Source organism: Phacochoerus africanus, chromosome 14, assembly GCF_016906955.1.
Source record: "Phacochoerus africanus isolate WHEZ1 chromosome 14, ROS_Pafr_v1, whole genome shotgun sequence".
NCBI classification, from domain to species: Eukaryota; Metazoa; Chordata; class Mammalia; order Artiodactyla; family Suidae; genus Phacochoerus; species Phacochoerus africanus.
The window spans coordinates 1,125,448-1,144,419 of record NC_062557.1 but is presented as its reverse complement, the minus strand read 5'-3'; the positions used below and the strand labels follow the sequence as shown (position 1 = coordinate 1,144,419).

At 65.5% G+C, this 18,972-nt stretch overlaps 2 protein-coding genes across 4 annotated transcripts; both read left to right on the top strand.

The window, feature by feature from the left end:
- The first annotated feature begins 1,034 nt into the window (after positions 1-1,034).
- MRPL12 (mitochondrial ribosomal protein L12) lies at positions 1,035-4,521 on the top strand. Its single transcript, XM_047757152.1, has 5 exons — positions 1,035-1,390; positions 2,018-2,204; positions 2,334-2,417; positions 3,898-4,032; positions 4,114-4,521. The coding sequence occupies exons 1-5, from the start codon at positions 1,317-1,319 to the stop codon at positions 4,228-4,230; spliced, it is 597 nt and encodes a 198-aa protein (XP_047613108.1). The 5' UTR covers positions 1,035-1,316; the 3' UTR covers positions 4,231-4,521.
- A 3,104-nt stretch (positions 4,522-7,625) lies between these two features.
- SLC25A10 (solute carrier family 25 member 10) lies at positions 7,626-15,443 on the top strand. 3 transcript variants are annotated; one of them, XM_047757149.1, is made up of 11 exons: positions 7,626-7,836; positions 9,707-9,826; positions 10,272-10,386; positions 10,461-10,509; positions 10,718-10,759; positions 11,698-11,741; positions 11,820-11,890; positions 12,141-12,233; positions 12,423-12,500; positions 12,834-12,932; positions 13,006-14,030. In XM_047757149.1, the coding sequence occupies exons 1-11, from the start codon at positions 7,744-7,746 to the stop codon at positions 13,105-13,107; spliced, it is 906 nt and encodes a 301-aa protein (XP_047613105.1). In that variant the 5' UTR covers positions 7,626-7,743; the 3' UTR covers positions 13,108-14,030. The 3 variants fall into 3 exon arrangements, with proteins under 3 accessions (XP_047613105.1, XP_047613107.1, XP_047613106.1); XM_047757150.1 differs by having other exon boundaries at positions 7,629-7,836; positions 12,876-12,932; XM_047757151.1 differs by lacking the exons at positions 12,834-12,932; positions 13,006-14,030 and adding an exon at positions 14,762-15,443 and having other exon boundaries at positions 7,627-7,836.
- The last annotated feature ends 3,529 nt before the right edge of the window (positions 15,444-18,972 follow it).

Sequence of the window (18,972 nt, the reverse complement as noted above, 5' to 3'; positions counted from 1 at the left end):
TTGGTTTTGGGGGCTTAGAGAGTCGTTCTCCAGTTCATATGCTCGGTCCGATGGGCTAGAGCGTCCACCCTCAGCTTGTACACCCGAGCCGGCTAGAGTGTCCTCTCAGCTCGTATGCTCGTTGGTTCTGGGGGCTAGAGAATCGGGCCCCGGCTCTCATGCTCGTGGTCCGGTCGGCTAGAGCGCCCCCCAACTCGTACACTCAGCCGTCCGGCCGGTTAAAAGATCGGCCTTCCGCTCGTATACTCCAGCTGGCTAGAGTGTCCTCTCAACTCGTTGGTTCTAGAGGCTAGAGTTTTCCCCCAGCGCATATGCTCGACCGTACGGCCGGCTAGAGTGTCGACCCTCAGTTTGTGTGCTCTTTGGGTTCTGGGTGTTAAAGTGTCCGCTCTCAGTTCGTATGGTCCAGGAAATTAGAGCGTCCTCTTTGGTCGTGTGCTTGGCGGTCCGGCCGGCTAGAGCGTACACCCTCAGCGCACATGCTCCAGCCGGCTAGAGTGTCCTCTCAGTTTTTATACTCGTTGGTTTTGGGGCCTAGAGACTCCGCCCGCAGCGCGTATGCTCGGCGGTCCTGCCGGCTAGAGCGTTTACCCTCAGCTCGTATGCTCTTTGCATCTCGGGGCTAGAGTGTCGACCCTCAGCTCGTATGCGCCAGCAACCTAGAGCGTCCTCTCAGGTCGTATTCTCCAGCCGGCTAGAGTGTCCTCTCAGGTTTTATGCTCGTTGGTTTTGGGGGCTAGAGAGTCCGCCTGCAGCGCGTATGCTCGGAGGTCCTGCCGGCTAGAGCGTCTACCCTCAGCTCATATGCTCTTTGCTTCTCGGGGCTAGAGTGTCGACCCTCAGCTCGTCTGCTCCAGCCGGCTAGAGTGTCCTCTCAGCTTTTATGCTCGTTGGTTTGGGGGGCTAGAGAATGCCCTCAGCGCTTAGGCTCAGCGGTCCCGCCGACTAGAGCGACCCCAACGCGTATGCTCAGCCGTCCGGCCGGTTAAAAGGTCGGCCTTCCGCTCGTATACTCCAGCCGGCTAGAATGTCCTCTCAGCGCTAATGCTCGGCCGTCTGGTCGGCTAGAGCGTCTCCCCTCAGCGCATGTGCCCTTTGGGAGCGTCCTCCCGCAGCGCGTCTGCTCGGTGGTCCGGATGGAAAGAGCGTCTACGCCAGTTTCTGTTTCCGACGACCCAGCCGGCTAGAGCGTCTTACCCCCAGCTCGGCTGTCCAGCCGGCTAGAGCGTCCTTTCTAGCTTGAATGCCTGGTGGCTCAGGCCGCTAAGGCGTCCCTCCTGTTGGGACCCGCGTGTGACCTTCCCGCCTGCGGAGCGATGCTGCCGGCGGCTGCAAGCTCCCTGTGGGGGCCGTGTTTCGGGCTTCGGGCCGCCGCGCTCCGCGTCGCCAGGTACCGCGGGCTGCCGAGGGCCGGGCGGACGGGCAGTGTGGGTGCTCTCGGCCGGGCACTGAAGGTGCAGGTGGGGGCGGCGTCTTGGGCGGCTGGCTGGCGGCCCCCCTCCTCGACGCGGCTGGTCCCTGCAGGAGTAGAGGGCGCAAGGGTCCTTCCTGCCAGCCGCCTAACCACGGGGGCCGCTGAGCGTGCCGGCGTGGCCCTGGATGACCTTGGACGGGTTTCTGCTCCTCTCTGGGCCTCAGTTTCCCCGGCAGCGCAGTGACGTGGCGGGACTCCCGTGAGTGGATCTGGCTGGCGTTCGGCCGCCAAGAACCCCACGTCCTGAAAGGCGTTGTGTGGCAAAGCGCCTTCAGGTGTTTGTCTAGTCTCCACAAATTGGTGCAGCTTGTCCAAAGCGAAAGTAACGTTGTAGAGAGCGGTTTTGCAAACAGTTACGTGCGTTTTTAAGGTCTTAGAGAAAGTCCAAAGTAATTGGAAGTCCCTTTTGTTAGCTGTGTGGGTCCTGCAGTCTGAGATCCCTGGGTTCGGACGGGGAAGCTAGACCTGAGCCTGAGGCACCTGCGTGCCTGGCTTGTGCACCTGCCCGTGCCAGGCTGATGGCTCTGTTTGAATGGGATTCAGGCACCAGGGACCGAGAGTGTGCGGTGTGCGGTTGATGAGATGCAGCAGCCATCGAAAGGGGGAGGCCCTTGCTGGGGCCCCCCTGGATAACGCCCCCAAGGAGTACCCCCCCAAGATCCAGCAGCTGGTTCAAGACATTGCCAGCCTTACGCTCTTGGAGATCTCAGACCTCAATGAACTCCTGAAGGTACTGGCCAGGCGCCCCACCTCGTGGCCCCTTGGCGGGGGGAGGGGGGTCCTCGAGACTGTGCCTGCCGCGTCCCGAGCACGTCCAGTGTGGCGCCCGCTTCTGAGAGTGCTTTTCTCTGTCCTGCAGAAAACGCTGAAGATCCAAGACGTTGGGTTCATGCCCATGGGTGCCATGGCCCCTGGCGCTCCCCCTGCCGCTGCCACCCCAGAGGTGAGTGCAGGCCGCGCTTGCCGTGCATAGGCTGTGGTTCTGGTCCCTGGCTCCCCCCCGGTCTCGCCCTGGGTGGCCGGGTTCTCTCCTCGCCCGCCCTTCGTCTGGGTCCCGCATCGGCCCCACACGACGTGGGGCCTCCCCGCCGAGGATGTCGGGCTTGCCCGCCGGCCCCTGAGAGCGCACGGAGGAGCAGCAGCCCCGGCAGCGGAGGAGAGAGAAAAGGAGGGGTGGTTCCAAGGGCGCGATCCCAGAGAAAGAGTGGGGAGGATGGGACGCTGCCCCGCATCTTCGGCTCAGGGCTCAGTTGTGGAAACCGCGAGTCCTGAACGGAAAAACCTATCTTGCGTTTGAGGATTTTCTTTTTTTAATTTTTTTTTAGGGTCACACAGCATGTGAAGTTCCCAGGCCAGGGGTCGAATCTGAGCTGTAGCCACACACCTTCACCACAGCCACAGCCACGCCAGATCCGAGCCTCGCCTGCGACCTACAGCGCAGCTCCCGGCAACGCCAGATCCTTAACCCACTGAGCGGGGCCAGGGGTCGAATGTGGGTACTAGTTGGGTTCATAACCTGCGGAACCACAACGGGGACTCCCATTTTCGCTTCCTCTGTTCCAAAGAACTTGTTCACGTAGAAGCGCCGTGATTCACACGTTCTCCCGGGCTCGGCCTTAGCAGCCAGAGGCCACTTGCTGGCTGAGGACGAGGGCAGGCTCCTGACGGCTCCTTCGCGGGCGGCAGCGGCCATCGCCGAGACCACGGGCACCCTGCGTTGCCATGAGCTGTTTGCACAGCAAACGCAATCAGGGGCCTTTCCTGTCTGTGTCACTTGGGTTGAAAACAGCTGGGCCCCAAGGTCGTGCCCAGGGCTGCACGCCGCACCGGGCTCTTGGGCTTCCTCAGCCTCATGGAGCTGGGGGTGCCCTCAAGCCCTGTCCCCCAGCCACTGCCACCGTCCCAGCTGCGTCTGATGGTCCCCAGCCTCTGCTCCCCGCTGTGCGCTGGAGCGGGCTTTGCAGGCTGGGTGCGCGGGGCGGGGAGAGAGAACAACCACACAGCTTCTAAGAAGCAAGGGCGTGTGTTCACAAGGAGCAGTCCGGGCTTGGGGCACGTGGCCCTGCTGTGGGGGTGCTGCAGTCCCCACGCAGGGCGGCAGGAGCGCGTCCCGCCTCGTCGTCTCCACTGTTGGTCACTCAGTGCAGCTGGAGCTGGTCGCATGCGGGTCGGCAGCCCATCTCCGGTGCTGCTGGTCCCTGGCGGCGTTTTCTCCGTAAACACCTCGGGTGCTGCAGTTACGGCTGGACTGGAGGAGGCCACTGGAGGCGGGGCCGGGGCTGAGGGCCGAGGCAGCCTTCCAACAGCCCCCCAGGGGCCTCTGCCAGAGTCTAGGCGTTGCTGGCCTGCCTTCGGGGGACAGAGCAGCCGCCCCCGCCCTGGTCCGTCCTCACCTCCCGCCGCCCCCCTCCCCCCTCCCCCAGGCCGCGGAGGAAGACATCCCCAAACGGAAGGAACAGACGCATTTCAGCGTCCGCCTGACGGAGGCGAAGCCCGTGGACAAGGTGAAGTTGATCAAGGAGATTAAAAGCCACATCCAGGGCATCAACCTGGTGCAGGTGAGCCCCGCACGCGCGCAGTTCTCTCCCTCTGCGCGGACCCTCGCGGCCCGGCCCGGTTCTGACTTTTCTCTCTGGCAGGCGAAGAAGCTGGTGGAATCCCTGCCCCAGGAAATCAAAGCCAATGTGCCCAAAGCTGAGGCTGAGAAGATCAAGGCGGCCCTGGAGGCGGTGGGCGGCACCGTGGTTCTGGAGTAGGCTTCCCGGAGGACCGTGCACAGGGGTCCGGGCCCCCCCCCCCCCCCCCCGCCCCGTGTGGGGCGCCACCTGCTCCCCGCCCAGTGCCCAGGCTCAGCGGACGGAGAGGCCTTGGAGCAGAACTGGCACCTGCAGCGCGTGGCCAGCTCCGTCCTGGGACAGACGGAAGGACCTCCTGAGATGGGGCGGGGGGCGGCCGCGCCTGGGCCTGCCTGCGGAAGGGCTCTGGAACCTTCCAGGTCACGCGCCCCCTGGTGGCCTGTGAGAAAAAAGCGTTGTTGAGGCGCTGAACGAGTGGCGTCGTGTGTCCGCCGGCCCTGAGTGCAGGAGCCGGGCCTCTGAGCATCGCCCTCTGCTTGGGGCGGCAGCTGCTGGTGGCTGGTGCCAGATCACCGGGAGCTGGGTGGAGCTGGGTGGGTGGTCGTGGCGTCCCTGACCTCAAATGTCAGCAGTTCTAACCGCTGAGCCCCTGGCCCGGGGCAGGCGGGAGCAGCAGGCCTGTGAGGCTGCAGGCGGGTGGGAGGACCCACTTTGCTGCCCTGCATGTTGGGGCGGCTCCTGTGGGTCCCTTGGTCGGGGCTCAGGCAGCTGCGTCTCAAAGCAGGGCCCAGGGGAGGGAGCTGGTGGTCTCTGAGCCTGCAGGCCCTGCTTGTGCCCCCTGGCTCCAGGGACCCCTGACTTTGTGCTCTAGAGCTCTGGGCAGCGCTGGAGGGCAGGGGACTGCTGGGTGTCATGGGAGCGCAAGTTCCTGCCACCCGTGGAACCCCACGCTCAGGCCTGGATCTTCCTTATGCCTGTGTGAAGGATGAGCTGCAAGGTCAGCTGTGTGGGACCAGAGTGGGGACTTTACCTCTGGGGCTGTCACCCCCTGGGTGGGATGGCTCAGGACAGGCCCAGGAACTGCCAGGCTGCCAGGTGGGTGGGGCCTAGGGGCCGTCCTCTGACCAGAGCCACCACCCAGCCTGGCCCGGGGCAATCTGGGCGTGCCTTGGCCCCGGGTGGGGGGGCTGCAGGGAGTGGTCCCCTCCAGTGACCTGCAAAGGCTGCTTAGACTCTGAGCCTCTCCTTGTCCCAAGGCAGTGGGGGTGGTGGCCGCGATCCAAGGATGGGACCTTCTATTCAAGCTCCTATTACCAAGCTGGCTGCTGAAAGGTGGGGCGACCCCACCCACCTTGCTCCCGGGGGACAACTTGCTGTCACACCCGGAGGTGCCACCCAGGCCCTGGGTCTTACCTTCCCAGCAACCCTTGCCCTGCTCCAGCCTGCAGGTGGTCCTTAAGTGTCTCAGATCTGGAGGGGTTGGGGGGATGCCTGGAGCCCACATGGCCTTCGGGCTTAGTACTGGGAGGCATCTGGTGCAGGTCTGCACCCACCCAGGACCTCACAAGCTGGTGAGGTCTGAGTGGGAACTGGCCTTTGCCCCAGCTCAGGAAATGGTGGCAGAGGGAGGCCCAGAGCCGACCCACGTGCCTCTCACCCCCAGACGCCACTCCTCCATTCCAGGGACCTTGGTGTCTGCCAGGCCACCCACACTGCTTGCCTCTGCTCGGGCACCAAGAGGAAACGTAAACGCTGCTGAAGACACCAGGTCCTGCAGAGTGCGGGCCTGGCGGCGCCGTGAGCCCCTCGCCTGCCCACCCCACCCCCTCGCTCTTCTGCACGAGTCTAGGATCCACTTAAGAATTTGGCTGAGGTCTTTTGGAGTTTCTTGATGTATAATTTGCAAAACCTACCTTTTCCTAAAAAAGCGTGTTCCAGTCTTGGGCATTTCCCATTTTCCAAGCTTTCTTCTCCGCTCCCCGTCCTGCCCCCCCCCCAACTTGGGGCAGGTTCCTTCTGGTGAGAAGCCAGCCCTGGCATCCTGGCCTGGACCCCTGCTGTCTGGGCAGTCGCGGAGACCCCAGGGCTCAAGGCTGCAGTCCCCTCCGCTAAGCCGCTTTGCTCCGGTCAGGAGCCGGCCTGCTCACAGACTGAACGTGACAGTGGGAAGCAGGGTGTGTGCCGGCCGCGGGCTCGGAGGCCACCCCTCCCGCACCCTAACAGTTGAGTTTGTTCGCTCTGCTGTCTGGGTGTGTTGAGCTGTTTGGGGATATTTTCACATTTCCTCGTGGTGCTTCGGTGAGGGTCTCCCACCCTCTCCCTTCAGCCCCAGACTGCTGTGGGCCCTTTTTCTCGGTCCCGCACTCCTCTCCCTAAGCACCCACGGGCCTGGCCGACTGCCCCTGGCCCCGCCCTGGCCTTTCTGGGCTGGAAATCTCAGCAACCTCTGTTCACGCCCCCAGCTGATGACCTTAGGGGTCAGAGTCCTGGGCTTGTCTCTGTAGAATCTAGAGGCTGCCTTAGAGGGAAGGTGGGGTCTGCCAACGACACTTAGAGACCCCTGGGTGCTCAGGGGCCAGGCTGGACTTGGCGGTGCGTCGGCCCAGGGGACCAGTTGTTTCCCCGGTCCCCTCCCCTTCTCCGTTGGGGCGAAGGCTGCAGTGGCCGAGCTCGTCCTGCAGGACGCAGGTCCTGGCCTGGAGCAGGGCGCTCCAGTTCCCCTTCTTCAGCGATCCGTGCGGCCCCGCCCTCCGGTGGCCCTGGGTTCCACGGCCCGGCAGGTGTGCCTTTGGGCCGGCAGCACACCTGCACTTCCGGTTTGCTGGGGGTGCGCGGCTCCTGCAGGGGCCGGGAGCCGACAGGCAGTTGGCTGACAGCCGCCTCCCCGCAGCCCGGGCCGCCTCAGGGTGGCTGCCTGGGGCCGTCTCGTCAGAGCGGGCCCGAGGCTGGACTTGGCTGCGAGTTCCGGGAGGGCGGGGGGCGCGGCGGCCGGTCTCGGCGCAGCCTTCGCCCCCGCCCCCGTTCTCGTGCTGTCTGCAGGCGGTTCCCTGGGAGGTTTCCTGCCTCCAGCAGTTCCGCGTATCCCGGGGCGGGCCCCCGGGGCCTGCCGGGCTGCGCCGAGATCACCAGGTGCAAGTTCAGGGGCGGGGCGCTTGCTGGAGGCCAGCCCCCCGGAGGGGTGGGGGCAGGCCGAGCGCCCGGGCCACTCAGGCCTTGACCTTCGCCGACGTGCCCTAGGCGCCGGGGTGGCCCGCGGGCTGCGGGAGTAGGTTGGGGCCGGACGCAGGATCCTGGAGCGAGCGGGGCAGGCTCATCCGCAGGCTTCCTGCAGTCCGCGCGGCCCCCGCCCGCGGAAGCCCCCGCGGAGGCCCTGCGAGGCCCTCCCCACCCCGTCCGGCCTGCCGGGCCGCGGCCGCTTTAAGGCGCGGGGCCCGCCCCCGTCTCGGGGCGGGGTCTCCCTGGCCCCGCCCCCGGCTCCCGCCCCCCGGCCGCGCGGGCGCATTGGCTGCGCCGGGGGCGGGCGGTCGGCTGTGCTTTAAACGGGCGGCGGGCGGCTGCGCGGACCGGGCTGGGCCGGGCCGGGTTGAGTCCGTCCGGGGCGGAGCGGGGGCAAGGCGGCGTCCGGGCTTCTCGCGTCGGGGTCCGGGCCGAGCGTCTGCACTCCTCCGCGGCGGCGGCGGGGGCGTTCGGGCCATGGCGGCCGAGGCGCGCGTGTCGCGCTGGTACTTCGGCGGACTGGCGTCCTGCGGCGCCGCCTGCTGCACGCACCCACTGGACCTGCTCAAGGTGAGCGCGGCGAGGGCGGAGGGCCGGGCCGTCGCTCCGGGAGGCCCTGCGTGAAACGCCCGGCGGAGGTGCCCCGGGGCCCCCGCTATGCTACCTGATGACCTTGGGCTAGTCCCTTGGTCTCTCTGGCCCCCCTCCCCCAGTACTTTGGAGGCCTTCGTTCTGCTGAGCGACGCGTTGAGGGGGCGGTTCTCTGGGAGCGCAGCTGCGGGCACCTAGGATCATGCCCAGGCTCCGCACGCGCCCGCCCCCCCGCCCCGTCGCCCCAGGACCTCGCGCCTCCTCTGCCTAGGGGTCCCGCGCACACACGGAGGGCGACGAGGAGGGGCGTGGGCTGACCCTCCGGCGCTGGGCCGCTTTCTTCTGGGGGTGGGTGAGCACTTGAAAGCCTTGGTCCCACCTGGGTGCAGCTCCCGCCTAATGAGGGCCAGCAGTTCCCCCAGCAGTTCCTCCCTTGCTGTCTGTCTTTGTGGAAAATGCTCATGGGGCATTTTAAGAGGAAGACGGAGCCTCGTCGTCTCGGAGGGCAGGCCGGCCGCGGGAGGATTGCTTTTTGCCCCTTTCTCGGCACAAGCAGCAGGAGTCGGGCCAGAGGCTCAAAGCATATTTTGGTCGCGGGACCCAGCTCCAGGGAGCCTGGGCTGTGGGCTTGTGGAGCCTCTGGGCCAGGGCAGCCACCTGGCCACCCCCTACCTGTCCCCACCCAGAGCAGCCTGTGCCCCACGCTGGCCCTCTGGAAGGAATGGCACCTGTGTCCTGGGCTGACGCAGTGCCGTCCCTCAAGTTTCAGCCTTGCCACCAGGAGAGGCAGGATTAGCAGATGTTGGGGGCGGCGCTGCAGCTGGGAGTCCCTTGGCATCCAAGACCTGGCTCGCCTGGGCGAGCCTGTGCGGCTCCTGGTGGCGCCCGGCTTGTGAAGCGGTCTGGCGGGGCCCTTGGGCAGAGGTGGTTTAGGGTTGGTTTTGTTGTGCTTTCTGGAAAGATGCCAGCCAGGTCTCTGGGCCCCCACCCTGGAAGGTCAGGGCCCCCCGGAGGGTCAGGCTCACTGTCTGCCTGGCTCCCGGCCAGCCTAGAGTCCCTCGTCCATTGTCCCTGGGTCCTTTGGGCGTCACTGCCTTTTACCCCACCCCCAGGTGCTGTTGTGTGGTGGACCGTGGCCTGCGGGCAGTGGGTGGCCTAAGTGGCCACAGGAATGTCCCGGCCTTTGGCCTGGGGAGCACGTGGCTCATGCGGGGGTGCAGCCGGCAGCCACGGAGGCCTCTGGGGAGGCCTGGCCAGTGTTTTTGCTTCTCAGCAATGTCTTTGGAGCAAGAATTTTAAAGCTGTTTGGTCTTGCCCTTTGCTCACCGTCTTGGCTCACAGTGGCCTCCTGCCTGGACGGGGCTGCTGCCCGGGGGGCCACCCTGTCCCCCAGCCCTGAGGAGTGGAAGCAGCAGAGTCAGGAGCCTGCCCAGGCACGGCTGGTCGGGAGAGCGCCGTGTGCAGGCACCAGCTCCCCGGTGCCCTTTCCCCTCTGCGCCCCCGCTCTCCGTGTCTCCTCAGGGCGTCTCGGAGTCCCCGCCGCTCTGTCCTTCTCGAGAGGGGGGCATGGCTACAGAGAGGGCTCGGCAGTCGCCCGCATCCTCAGCCAAAGGGCCCAGGGCAGGTGTGACTGAGCTCACGTTGTCTCTTGTGAGACGGTGGCCTGGAAAGGTTGGTGCCAGGCCTGGGCACAGAGTCCGCAGGAGCCTGTTTGCTGTCTCAGCGGGGCCACTGGTGGCCCTTGGCCCACAGGCTCGGCGTGAGGGTGTAAGGGCACTCAGCGCAGAGCTGGGCCAGGCGGGCTCTCGGTGGGGTACTGCTCTGAGCAGGTACGCCCCCTTCCCCACAGGTGCACCTGCAGACGCAGCAGGAGGTGAGGCTGCGCATGACGGGCATGGCGCTGCGGGTGGTGCGCTCTGACGGCCTTCTGGCGCTCTACAACGGCCTGAGCGCCTCCCTATGCAGACAGGTGCCTCTGGGGGGGCTCCCCACCTCCCGGGGTTGTGGGCACTGGGACTCATCAGCCGGGGATCCCTGGGGTCACTGCCCTGCCCACCCCACCCCACCCACTGCGGGTGCCCGGTGGGCACAGAAGCGACTCTCCGCTTTTTTTTTAAGGAGGGGCCACAAGGCGCAGGGAGCTAGCAGCCCCCGGGGAGGGTGCAGGGCGTGGTGTGTGGCCTGGCGGGGCTGCTGCTTCACACGGGAGGGCCAGCCTGGGACCACCGCCCCCTACAAATGGGGACACTGAGGCCCAGGGCGGGGAGGGGAGGGTGCAGGGCCTGGCTCAGCAGCCCCGGGTTTGTGAATTGGCTCAGCGGCTTGCTGGCCATGTGGCCTTCGGAAGGTCCCTGGGTGTCCCAGGGGTCCACGTGGTGCCAGCATGTCCTCTGAGCTGGGTGCCTTCTCCGCAGATGACCTACTCCCTGACTCGCTTTGCCATCTACGAGACCGTGCGGGACCAGGTGGCCAAGGGCAGCCAGGGCCCCCTGCCCTTCTACAAGAAGGTCTTGCTGGGCTCCATCAGCGGTGAGTGGCCCGTGGGGGGGCGGGGCTGGCGGAGGGGCAAGCATTATGCGTGGTGATATGTTGGTTGTTGCCAGGGTGCATTGGTGGCTTCGTGGGGACTCCTGCGGACATGGTCAATGTCAGGTCAGTGTGGCCCCTGGGGCCAGGATCTGGCTGTCCCCTGATGGGACCAAGCCTGCTCACGGGGTCACGGCACGTTCAACCTGGAACAAGCCAATCGGACCTTGAGGTCCCAGGCACGGGGGCGGGGAGCCCTGGGCGGGGCCCGCTGCTCATTCTCAGGAGGCCCCCATGCCCGCCGGGGTCTGAGCCTGCACCCCGCTTGTTTCAGGATGCAGAATGACATGAAGCTGCCCTTGGATCAGCGCCGCAAGTGAGTAAGCAGGCTGCACCTTTGGGGCGGCCCCGGGGGTGTCAGGGCCAGGCAGGAAGACCCCCAGCAGTTCCAGCAGGGACTCCAGCGGGCCACCCGGCCTGTCGGGCACGAGCAGGTGGGGCAGCTGATGGCTTTGGAAATATACGCTGTGCACATCCATTCCAGAATCCTGGGGGCTTCCAGGACCTCCGGTTCCCCTGTGGGAGGATCCTGTGGGGGGGGGGGGGCCTGGATGGGGGGGGGGGGGCAGTCACGCTCTGCTCGTCTTGCACGTGGGCCTGGTCACACGGAGGGAGCTTTGGAAGTTTGAGTTTGGGCGGTGGTTTTTCTTTTTTTTTTTTTTGTCTTTTGTCTTTTTTGTTGTTGTTGCTATTTCTTGGGCCGCTCCCGAGGCATATGGAGGTTCCCAGGCTAGGGGTTGAATCGGAGCTGTAGCCACCGGCCTACGCCAGAGCCACAGCAACGCGGGATCCGAGCCGCGTCTGCAACCTACACCACAGCTCACGGCAACGCCGGATCGTTAACCCACTGAGCAAGGGCAGGGACCGAACCCGCAACCTCATGGTTCCTAGTCGGATTCGTTAACCACTGCGCCACGACGGGGACTCCCTGGTTTTTCTTTTTAAGACAGAGACACCATCTTGCATGGGTTCCAAAGTGCTGTTTATGGCCTGACGCTGCCGTTGGCCCAGGCGTCAGTTCAGGAGACAGCATCTGCAGGCGACCCTCCCTGTCCCGCGTCCCCTCCTCCCGCCCTCCGGAAGGACAGCCTCAGAGCAGGCAGCCCGCAGGGAGGGGCTTGCCGGGGGCACTCGGGGTCCACAGGCTCTGTGTTCACAGAAAGGGCACCTCCATCTGGCCCCTGTGGCGCCCCTAGTGCCTCCTGGCCCAGGAAGGGCCAGGAGGCCACTTACGGCCGCTGTGTGTCCTGACAGCTACGCCCACGCCCTGGACGGCCTGTACCGCGTGGCCCGCGAAGGTGAGAGGGGAGGCCCTTGGCGCGGGCGCGGGGCCGGGGCCGGGGTCGGGCCCCTGACGTCTCCCCTTCCTGCGGCAGAGGGTCTGAAGAAGCTGTTCTCGGGCGCGACCATGGCGTCCAGTCGAGGGATGCTGGTCACCGTGGGCCAGGTGCGCCTTCTCCTTGGGGAGGGGCTCTCGGGCAGGATGGGGGGGGGGTCTGGCCTCAGCCCTCCGAGAGTTCCCACAGGAATGCAGGCGGGGCGGGGCCTCGTCGGTTCCCCCCCCCCCAGGTGTGGTGACCGTAGGAGACCCGCAGAGCAGGTGGTTTGGCCTCTGTCCAGCCGGCGGTGTGGGTGTGGGCCGCTTCCCCCGAGCTGGGGGCTCTCCCTCCTGCCCTGACCTTTGTGCCCTGCCACAGCTGTCCTGCTATGACCAGGCCAAGCAGCTGGTCCTCAGCACGGGGCACCTGTCTGATGGCATCTTCACTCACTTCATTGCCAGCTTCATCGCGGTGAGTGGCGGGGTGCCCCTGAGGGGCGGCCAGGGCTCAGAGCGGCGGCAGGCTTTGGCGAGTCTTCTGGAGGCCCCGCGGGTCCCCCAGAGCCTGGGCCGGGACGGTCCCCGCTGAGCCCCGTGGCCCCGGGGGCCTGGGGAGGGGGGTGGGGTGCCCAGCGGCTCTTGGTAACGGCCCGCCCCCCAGGGTGGATGCGCCACGGTCCTCTGCCAGCCCCTGGACGTGCTCAAGACCCGCCTGATGAACGCCAAGGGCGAGTACCAGGTGAGCGGCCCGGCGAGGCCACCCTCCCTGTGGCTGTCCCTCTGGGCCCTGTGTGCTTTTAAATCAGATTTTGCCACACACCCCGTTACCAGGCGCGCGCCGGGTTGGTCGCCTTGCTCAGGGAAACCCCACCCTGCCCTGCCCTGCCCTGCGGGGAGCTCCACCAGTCACACTGGGCGTCTCCTGTGTCCTCATGGGGCCGGGTCGGGCAGCCTGGCCCTGGGTGTGGCCAGGGAGCAGCCAGGGCAGCCCTCAACCCTTGTGCCCCCAGCTCGGCCACGGGGGTTTCCCTGTGACCTTCCCTGGGCGGGGTGGGCCGCCGTCCCTCCGCAGGGGCAGGGGTCCAGCTCTCGTGTCGCTTCGCGTCTTCCGCAGGGGGTCCTGCACTGCGCCATGGAGACGGCCAAGCTCGGGCCCTTGGCCTTTTACAAGGTTCGGCGGGGGCTGGGGGCGGGGCGGGGGTCCCTCCAGGGCTCCTCTCACCCCCCCACCCCGTCTCCCTCAGGGCCTCGTGCCAGCCGGCATCCGCCTCATGCCCCACACCGTGCTCACCTTCGTGTTTCTGGAACAGCTTCGCAAACACTTTGGCATCAAGGTGCCGTCCTGATGTGGCCTCCGAGCGGCCGGGTCACGCCCAGCGCCCCCCCCCCCGCAGTTTCTTCCGGCGTCCAGGAGGGGGCGGCCAAGCTCGGCCTGAGCCCCGCCCCTGCCGCCGCGCCCCGGCCCCTCCCCCCAGCGCCGGGCCTCACCCCCGCCTGCCTGGGGGTCCGGAGACCATCCACCCTTCCCGAGCTGCCAGCTTCACCTCCTCCCGCTGCCTACCTGGCATCCAGCAGCTGCTTCTCTGCACAGTGACCCCTCTGAGGCGGGGGTGGAGGGGGGGTGCCACATCCAGGGGTTTCTTTGTCCCCAAGTAGGCAGTGAACCCTGGAGCTGGGGAGGGTCTGGGCCCTGCCTCTTCTCCAAGCCCCCGAATCTCTTCCTCTCAGGAAGCCCAGCTCCTGCAGGGTCTTCCAGCAGCTTCCGCTGCAGACGTGGGTGGCAGGAGAGGGGGTCCCCCAGCTTCACTCGCCAAACATGTGCACACGCTCTTTCACCCTAGGAGAGGGACCATAGCTTTATGAGGTTATCCGGGGTGGCGGGGCCCCACAGCTCCCAGACCAGTGCAGAATGAGCACCCGGGAGGGAGCTCCGGGTTTCAGGAGCCCTGGCCACCCCTCCCCCAGTTGCTCTAACACTTACCAAAACCTTTTGGTGCTGGAAGGCTGCTGCTGTCCTCAGGGAGTGAGCGGTGTCCGTGCGTGGCTCCCTGGGCAGGAGTGGCAGCACCGCAGGGGTGGCCATCTGCACAGCAGTCACCTGTCAGGCCCCCAGCAGCTGATCAGCCAAAGTGCCACCACCTAGGTTCTGCCACCAAAACAGCCTGCTGAGGTCACCTGGGCACCGTGCCCCCTCCCCCTCCTCCCAGCAGGTGGCCAGCAGGGCCCCGTCGCCCTGCCAGGGGGTTAATAAAGGTTGGGGGCCTGCCAAGCCTGGTTTCTGCGCCCAATGCTAACGGGGCTGCGGGCAGCCTCACCGCCAGCGGGGGAGAAAGCCCCGGCTGGATTCCTGGGGTGGCCTGGGGGCAGAAGAGCAGAGGAGAGCAGGGGTACAGGCAGAAGGGTGGGCCTGATCCAGGCCACCATGGGCCCCCCAGGGCAGGCTGGCCTCCTGGAGGTGCCCCTTGAGTCAGCACCCTGGGCGTTTGGAGACAGGCCCACTGTCCAGTAAGCCAAAAGGGGGCTGGGAGACCCTGGCTGGGAGCTGGTGTGGGGGCCACCCTGAGGCCTTACAGTGTCCCAGGACAAGTGCTCATCCCCCAGTCGGGGCAGGACAGGTCTTCTGGGAAGTCGTTCAGACGCCAGTGATCCGGTACCGTCGTCGTGGACCCGAGGCTCGTGGGAGCATTTCGAGCAGATGAAAAATACAGGGTTCTCAGGCCATGGTGATGGTTGCATAGCCCTATAACCTGAAAACCACTGTATCGCAGCAAAGCTGTTATTTCTGCAAAACAGCAGACTGCACCCACGTACCCACCCACCCACCCCCCCGCCCCAAGGGGGATCTCGGGGTTCACGTCCTGCAGATGCTTCCCTGCCACGGAGTTATTTGGGAGCCAGTGGTAAATACTCAGGCACAACCACCAAGAGTGGTCTTTTAAAAAGTTGTAACACGACTAAAAGTATTTGTTACCTGACCCATTCTGTCACCGGTTTCCCCAGGTTGCCTCTTAAGAAGTTGGCTTTGGTTGGAGCCCGGCTCCTGCTCACCTCTCCATCCCTGCCCTTTCTCCGCGGATAGATCTGGGTTAGAGTCACATTTGTGGGCGACGGTCCCCGGCGGTGCCTGCTGTGTCTGAGCCGTGAAGCAGCTGTTGGCTGGAGACAGAGGCAGGCGTCCTGGGTCCCGGGGCCGGCAGGGGGCGCTGCAGCGCCCGGGCTGGATCCCTGGTCGGGCCGTTGAAGCGGGAGGAGCGCAGGCCCGGGAGCCGTTCTTGGTCCTCGGAGCTGCTTGATTTGGGGCAACAGTCCGCTTTCCTTCCCTGCGAAAGTGCCCCCGTCTCCTCCCAGCCCGCCCAGTTCATGCGGCGGCGCTTCATGGGCCAGCATCCCTGAAGGAGGGGAGGGGGGCGAGGGCGGTGAAGGGAGGCCAGGTTTCCAGGCCCAGGGGGAGGCCTATGGGCAAAGCCCAGCCGCCCAGGAGGCCAAAGCTTCCTGGACAGGGACACAGGGAGACGAGGCCGGCAGGACCAGCCGGCAAAGGTGAGCAGAACACGGGCCCGGCCCAGGTCGCCTGGCCGCAGGGAGGGGCGGGTTTCCCACGTGAGCGGGGAGCTGGCGCCCCTTTCATGACTCAGTCCCAGCTTGTCCTCCTGAAATAAAGACCGTAATTCATGAAGAGTCACACGGTGGGGAGTTGCCCTTGTGGCGCAGCAGTAACAAACCTGACGGGTATCCGCGAGGACACAGGTTCGATCCCTGGCCTTGCTGGGTGGGTTAAGGATCCTGCGTTGCGGTGGGCTGTGGTGGTCGCAGAATTGGCTTGGATGCCATGTCACCGTGGCTGTGGTGTAGGCCAGCAGCCATAGCTCCAATTGGAGCCCTAGTCTGGGAACCTCCACGTGCCAAGGGTCTGATGTGGCCCTAAAAAGCAAAAATAAAGCAGTTACACGGTGGGTATCTATGGTCAAGAAGTCCCCACAGGGGCGCCTGGCTGTTTTGGCAAATGGCTTTGGACGACTGGACACCCGCGTGCAGAGCATGGCCCCTCCCACACCTGCAAACAAAACATGGAAACGAAGGAGCCGAGCGAGTGCGGGCAGGGGCTGGGGCTCTGCTCTAGCTGGGAGGCAGCCCCATCACGCTGGCAGAGACTCGAAGGCAGGCAGGCGAGGGGGCGGCTTCCTAGAGAAAGGGGCCCCCTGTCCCCTGAGCAGGGCTGTGGGCTGGGGATGCTGCAAGCGGCTGGTGGGTCAGGGAGCACACTGGGCTTTTTCTGGTTGGTCCTGAGCTGGCAGCAGGGCAGCAATTAGGGAAGCAGCCGGTATTGGCCAATTTTGGGCCCATTGCTGCAGGGTGAGAAACACCCAAATGCAGGGCAGCCTTACTCCTAACGACCAAAAGGGGGAAACAACCCACACGTCCCGCACCTGATGGCTGGCGGGTCGGTTGTGGTGTGTCTGTGGTGCAGTCCTGGTGGGCCAGGTAAAGGGCGAGGCGCCAACACAGGCCACCACCCAGGCGCACCTCTCGTAGGTGACGCTGAGCGGGACAGGTGACGGGAGGGCACGGCCTGTTCTGACCGGCCCCTGGGGTGAAGGATACTGAGCAGGCGAGTCCATGGCGGGGGCGGCCTCAGGGGCCAGGTTTCTTCGTGGAGTCAAGGAAATGTTCCCAGTGGACTTGGGTGACGGTTGCCCAGCGCTGTGAACACAGTGAAAAGCCCTGTACCCTTTAAATGGACGGTTGTGTGGCACGTGGTGACCAAAGCTCAGCCAGGCTCCTCTGAGGCTGCTCCACGTCAGGTCCGGAAAGACATGCAGCAGCTCAAGGCCCTTCTGGGCTCAGCCCGAGGGAAGCCCAGCCAGTCCCTGGGCCTCCATGGGGACGAGGCTGACCCTGGATGAGCACTATCGGCAAGCCCGTCGGGGGGTCTCGTGGCACGGCCCCTGCCTGCCTGACTCCACCGACCTCTCACCCGCCCCCCCTCTGCATTCTCACCTTAAAATCCCAGTCGCCACCGCACAAACCCCGCCCGAGGTCTGTTCCCGCTGCAGGTGTCCCCACCGCGAGCCCACCGCTGATGGAAACCGGTCCTTGCGCTTCAGCGACAGCCGCTTCTTGCTCAGGGACTGCATCCCGGACGCTGTGCGCTCCCCTCCCGCGGCAGCGCGCTGAGTCGGGAGCGACAGAGAGGTGAGCACAACCCTGTGCCAGGGTGACACGCAGGGCTGTGAGGCGGCACAGGACAGTGGACAGAGAGAGAGCAAAACAAAGACGACGACCCCGCCACGTCCGTCTGCGTCTCGGCAGCCAGGGCAGGTGCGGGGGACACGGAAAGAAAAGCGCTTGTGAGGACCGGGTCATTTACAACTTTCCATAAAAGTGTTGCATCATCACACACTTTGCATGGACGGGACGGTGTGTCTGACTTTGAGAGTTGGGTCGACGCCCCGAGCATAGTAAGGGAGGCACATGGGAGCCGCGCGTGTAGAGCCCACAGCAGCCAGAGCCAGGCTGCTGCGCTGGGACTTGGGGACACGAGGACGTCTTTGGGACACACACACTCTTCACAAGTGCCCGTGAGGCCCCCGTCCTCCGAACCTGCCCTTCATGGAACGAGGGTCTTGAAACGAGGTTGCTGGCATTTGGGGCAGACGGCAACGACGAGGCTCAAATCTTGAAATCAGCCCAAAGGAGCAGAGGGCCGGACGGAGCAGGTGGGGCGGGCTGTCTGGGGAGGGATGGGCCGCCTGGGGAGGGACCGGCCAGTGGCAGCCAACGGGGACGTGGCTCAGCCAACCACAGCTGCATTGCCTCACTCTTGTGTTACTGCTGCTGGTCACTCTGTTTATAGGCTGTTTGCGGGGGGCGGGGGGGGGGGGGGGCGGATTGGGGGCTGTGCCCACGGCATGTGGAAGTTCCCAGGCCAGGGATCCCTCCCGAGCCACAGTTGTAACCTGAGCCAGGGCAGTGACAACACCTGATCCTTAACCCACTGGGCCGCCAGGGAGCTCCTATAAGCAGCTGTTGTAAGTAAGCCGCGCACCACAACACAAATTCACACACGGCGGAGTTTTCCTGGGGCGGTTCCTCTCCTTCCAGCCAGACCCAGACCCTGACTCCTCCCTGGAAAAACCGCCCCCAGGTCTTGGGATCCTTCCCACGGTGCTCGAGTTTAACAGAAAACAAGAAACCAGAAGTGAGGTGGAGGAAACTCCCGTCGCAGGAAGCATCTTCCGCGAGAGACGCGCGTTCCCGAAAGATGGTGGAAACACCGTGGAAGTGGAGGCGCCCGTCCTGTGTCCCTCCTTCCCCGACACCAGCCTCTCCCCGACCTCCTCGCTGCCAACCAAGCAAAGGGGCGCCCCACACAGCGGCGCCTCGGGGGCTGCTCTGAGCGTGGCTCCCACACCGCCCTCCGTGTCACTGGGGCCTGTACAGCAGCCTTCCCGGCGCCTGGGCCTCCTGGCCGAGTTGCCGGCCTGCTGGTGCTACAACCTAGGAGTCTCTCCCTGGCGCTCAGACCCCTGCTCTGCGGCCAGCAGGACCCCTTCTCGGGGCCCACAGGATCGGGGCTCCCGCCCTCTTCCTGCCCCGCTGTGAGACCCTGGACACGGCCAGCCTGGGGGGCTGTCCTCACGGCTTTACATGGTCAAGGGCTGAGCACTGAGCACTGAGTTTTGTGCATCTTTGTTGCTGAGGTTCAGCCTCCATCGTGTTTCTAAATGCTGAGCTCTGGTCTGGATTCTGCTTCAGGACAGCCCGGTCCCCCCACCCTGTCACCTCCCCAGGGGCTGGAGGGGCCTCCAGGGTCCAGGACCCAGAGGGCCCGACCTGGCCTCCCGGGAGGCGGCGGCCGAGGCCCTGCCCCAGACCTGGAGCAGCCTGCGCTCCAGCCCCTCCGCCTGCCCGGCTTTCATCTGTGGGTGATTTTTCCCAGAAAGGCTGGGCGGTGGGAGGGGGTCTGAGGTCCCCTTTGGCCCTGAACCGCAGCTTGCGCTCTGCAGGCTGCCCGGCTCTACCCCCTGGAACTGTGGACCCGATCCCCCGCCCTCTGGGGGCCACGGGCTGGCCCCGCGTCGAGGCCTAAGGGACTCTTTTGCCCTGAACTTCAGTAACAGCCAGGGTCCAAGTGTCTGGGGTCAGCCTGCGGGTTCCTAGAGCCCAGCGAGCCCTCAGTCTGCGCGTCAGCTCCCCCACGCCCGCACCTT

What these genes read in the sequence shown, in the direction of transcription:
- MRPL12 (XM_047757152.1), top strand. Translation starts at nt 1,317, where the DNA reads ATGCTGCCGGCGGCTGCAAGCTCCCTGTGGGGGCCGTGTTTCGGGCTT. An exon ending in GCCGCGCTCCGCGTCGCCAG is followed by an intron (nt 1,391 to 2,017) that starts GTACCGCGGGCT and finishes AATGGGATTCAG; the next exon opens with GCACCAGGGACCGAGAGTGT. An exon ending in ACCTCAATGAACTCCTGAAG is followed by an intron (nt 2,205 to 2,333) that starts GTACTGGCCAGG and finishes TCTGTCCTGCAG; the next exon opens with AAAACGCTGAAGATCCAAGA.
- SLC25A10 (XM_047757149.1), top strand. Translation starts at nt 7,744, where the DNA reads ATGGCGGCCGAGGCGCGCGTGTCGCGCTGGTACTTCGGCGGACTGGCG. An exon ending in ACCCACTGGACCTGCTCAAG is followed by an intron (nt 7,837 to 9,706) that starts GTGAGCGCGGCG and finishes CCTTCCCCACAG; the next exon opens with GTGCACCTGCAGACGCAGCA. An exon ending in GGCCCTTGGCCTTTTACAAG is followed by an intron (nt 12,933 to 13,005) that starts GTTCGGCGGGGG and finishes CGTCTCCCTCAG; the next exon opens with GGCCTCGTGCCAGCCGGCAT.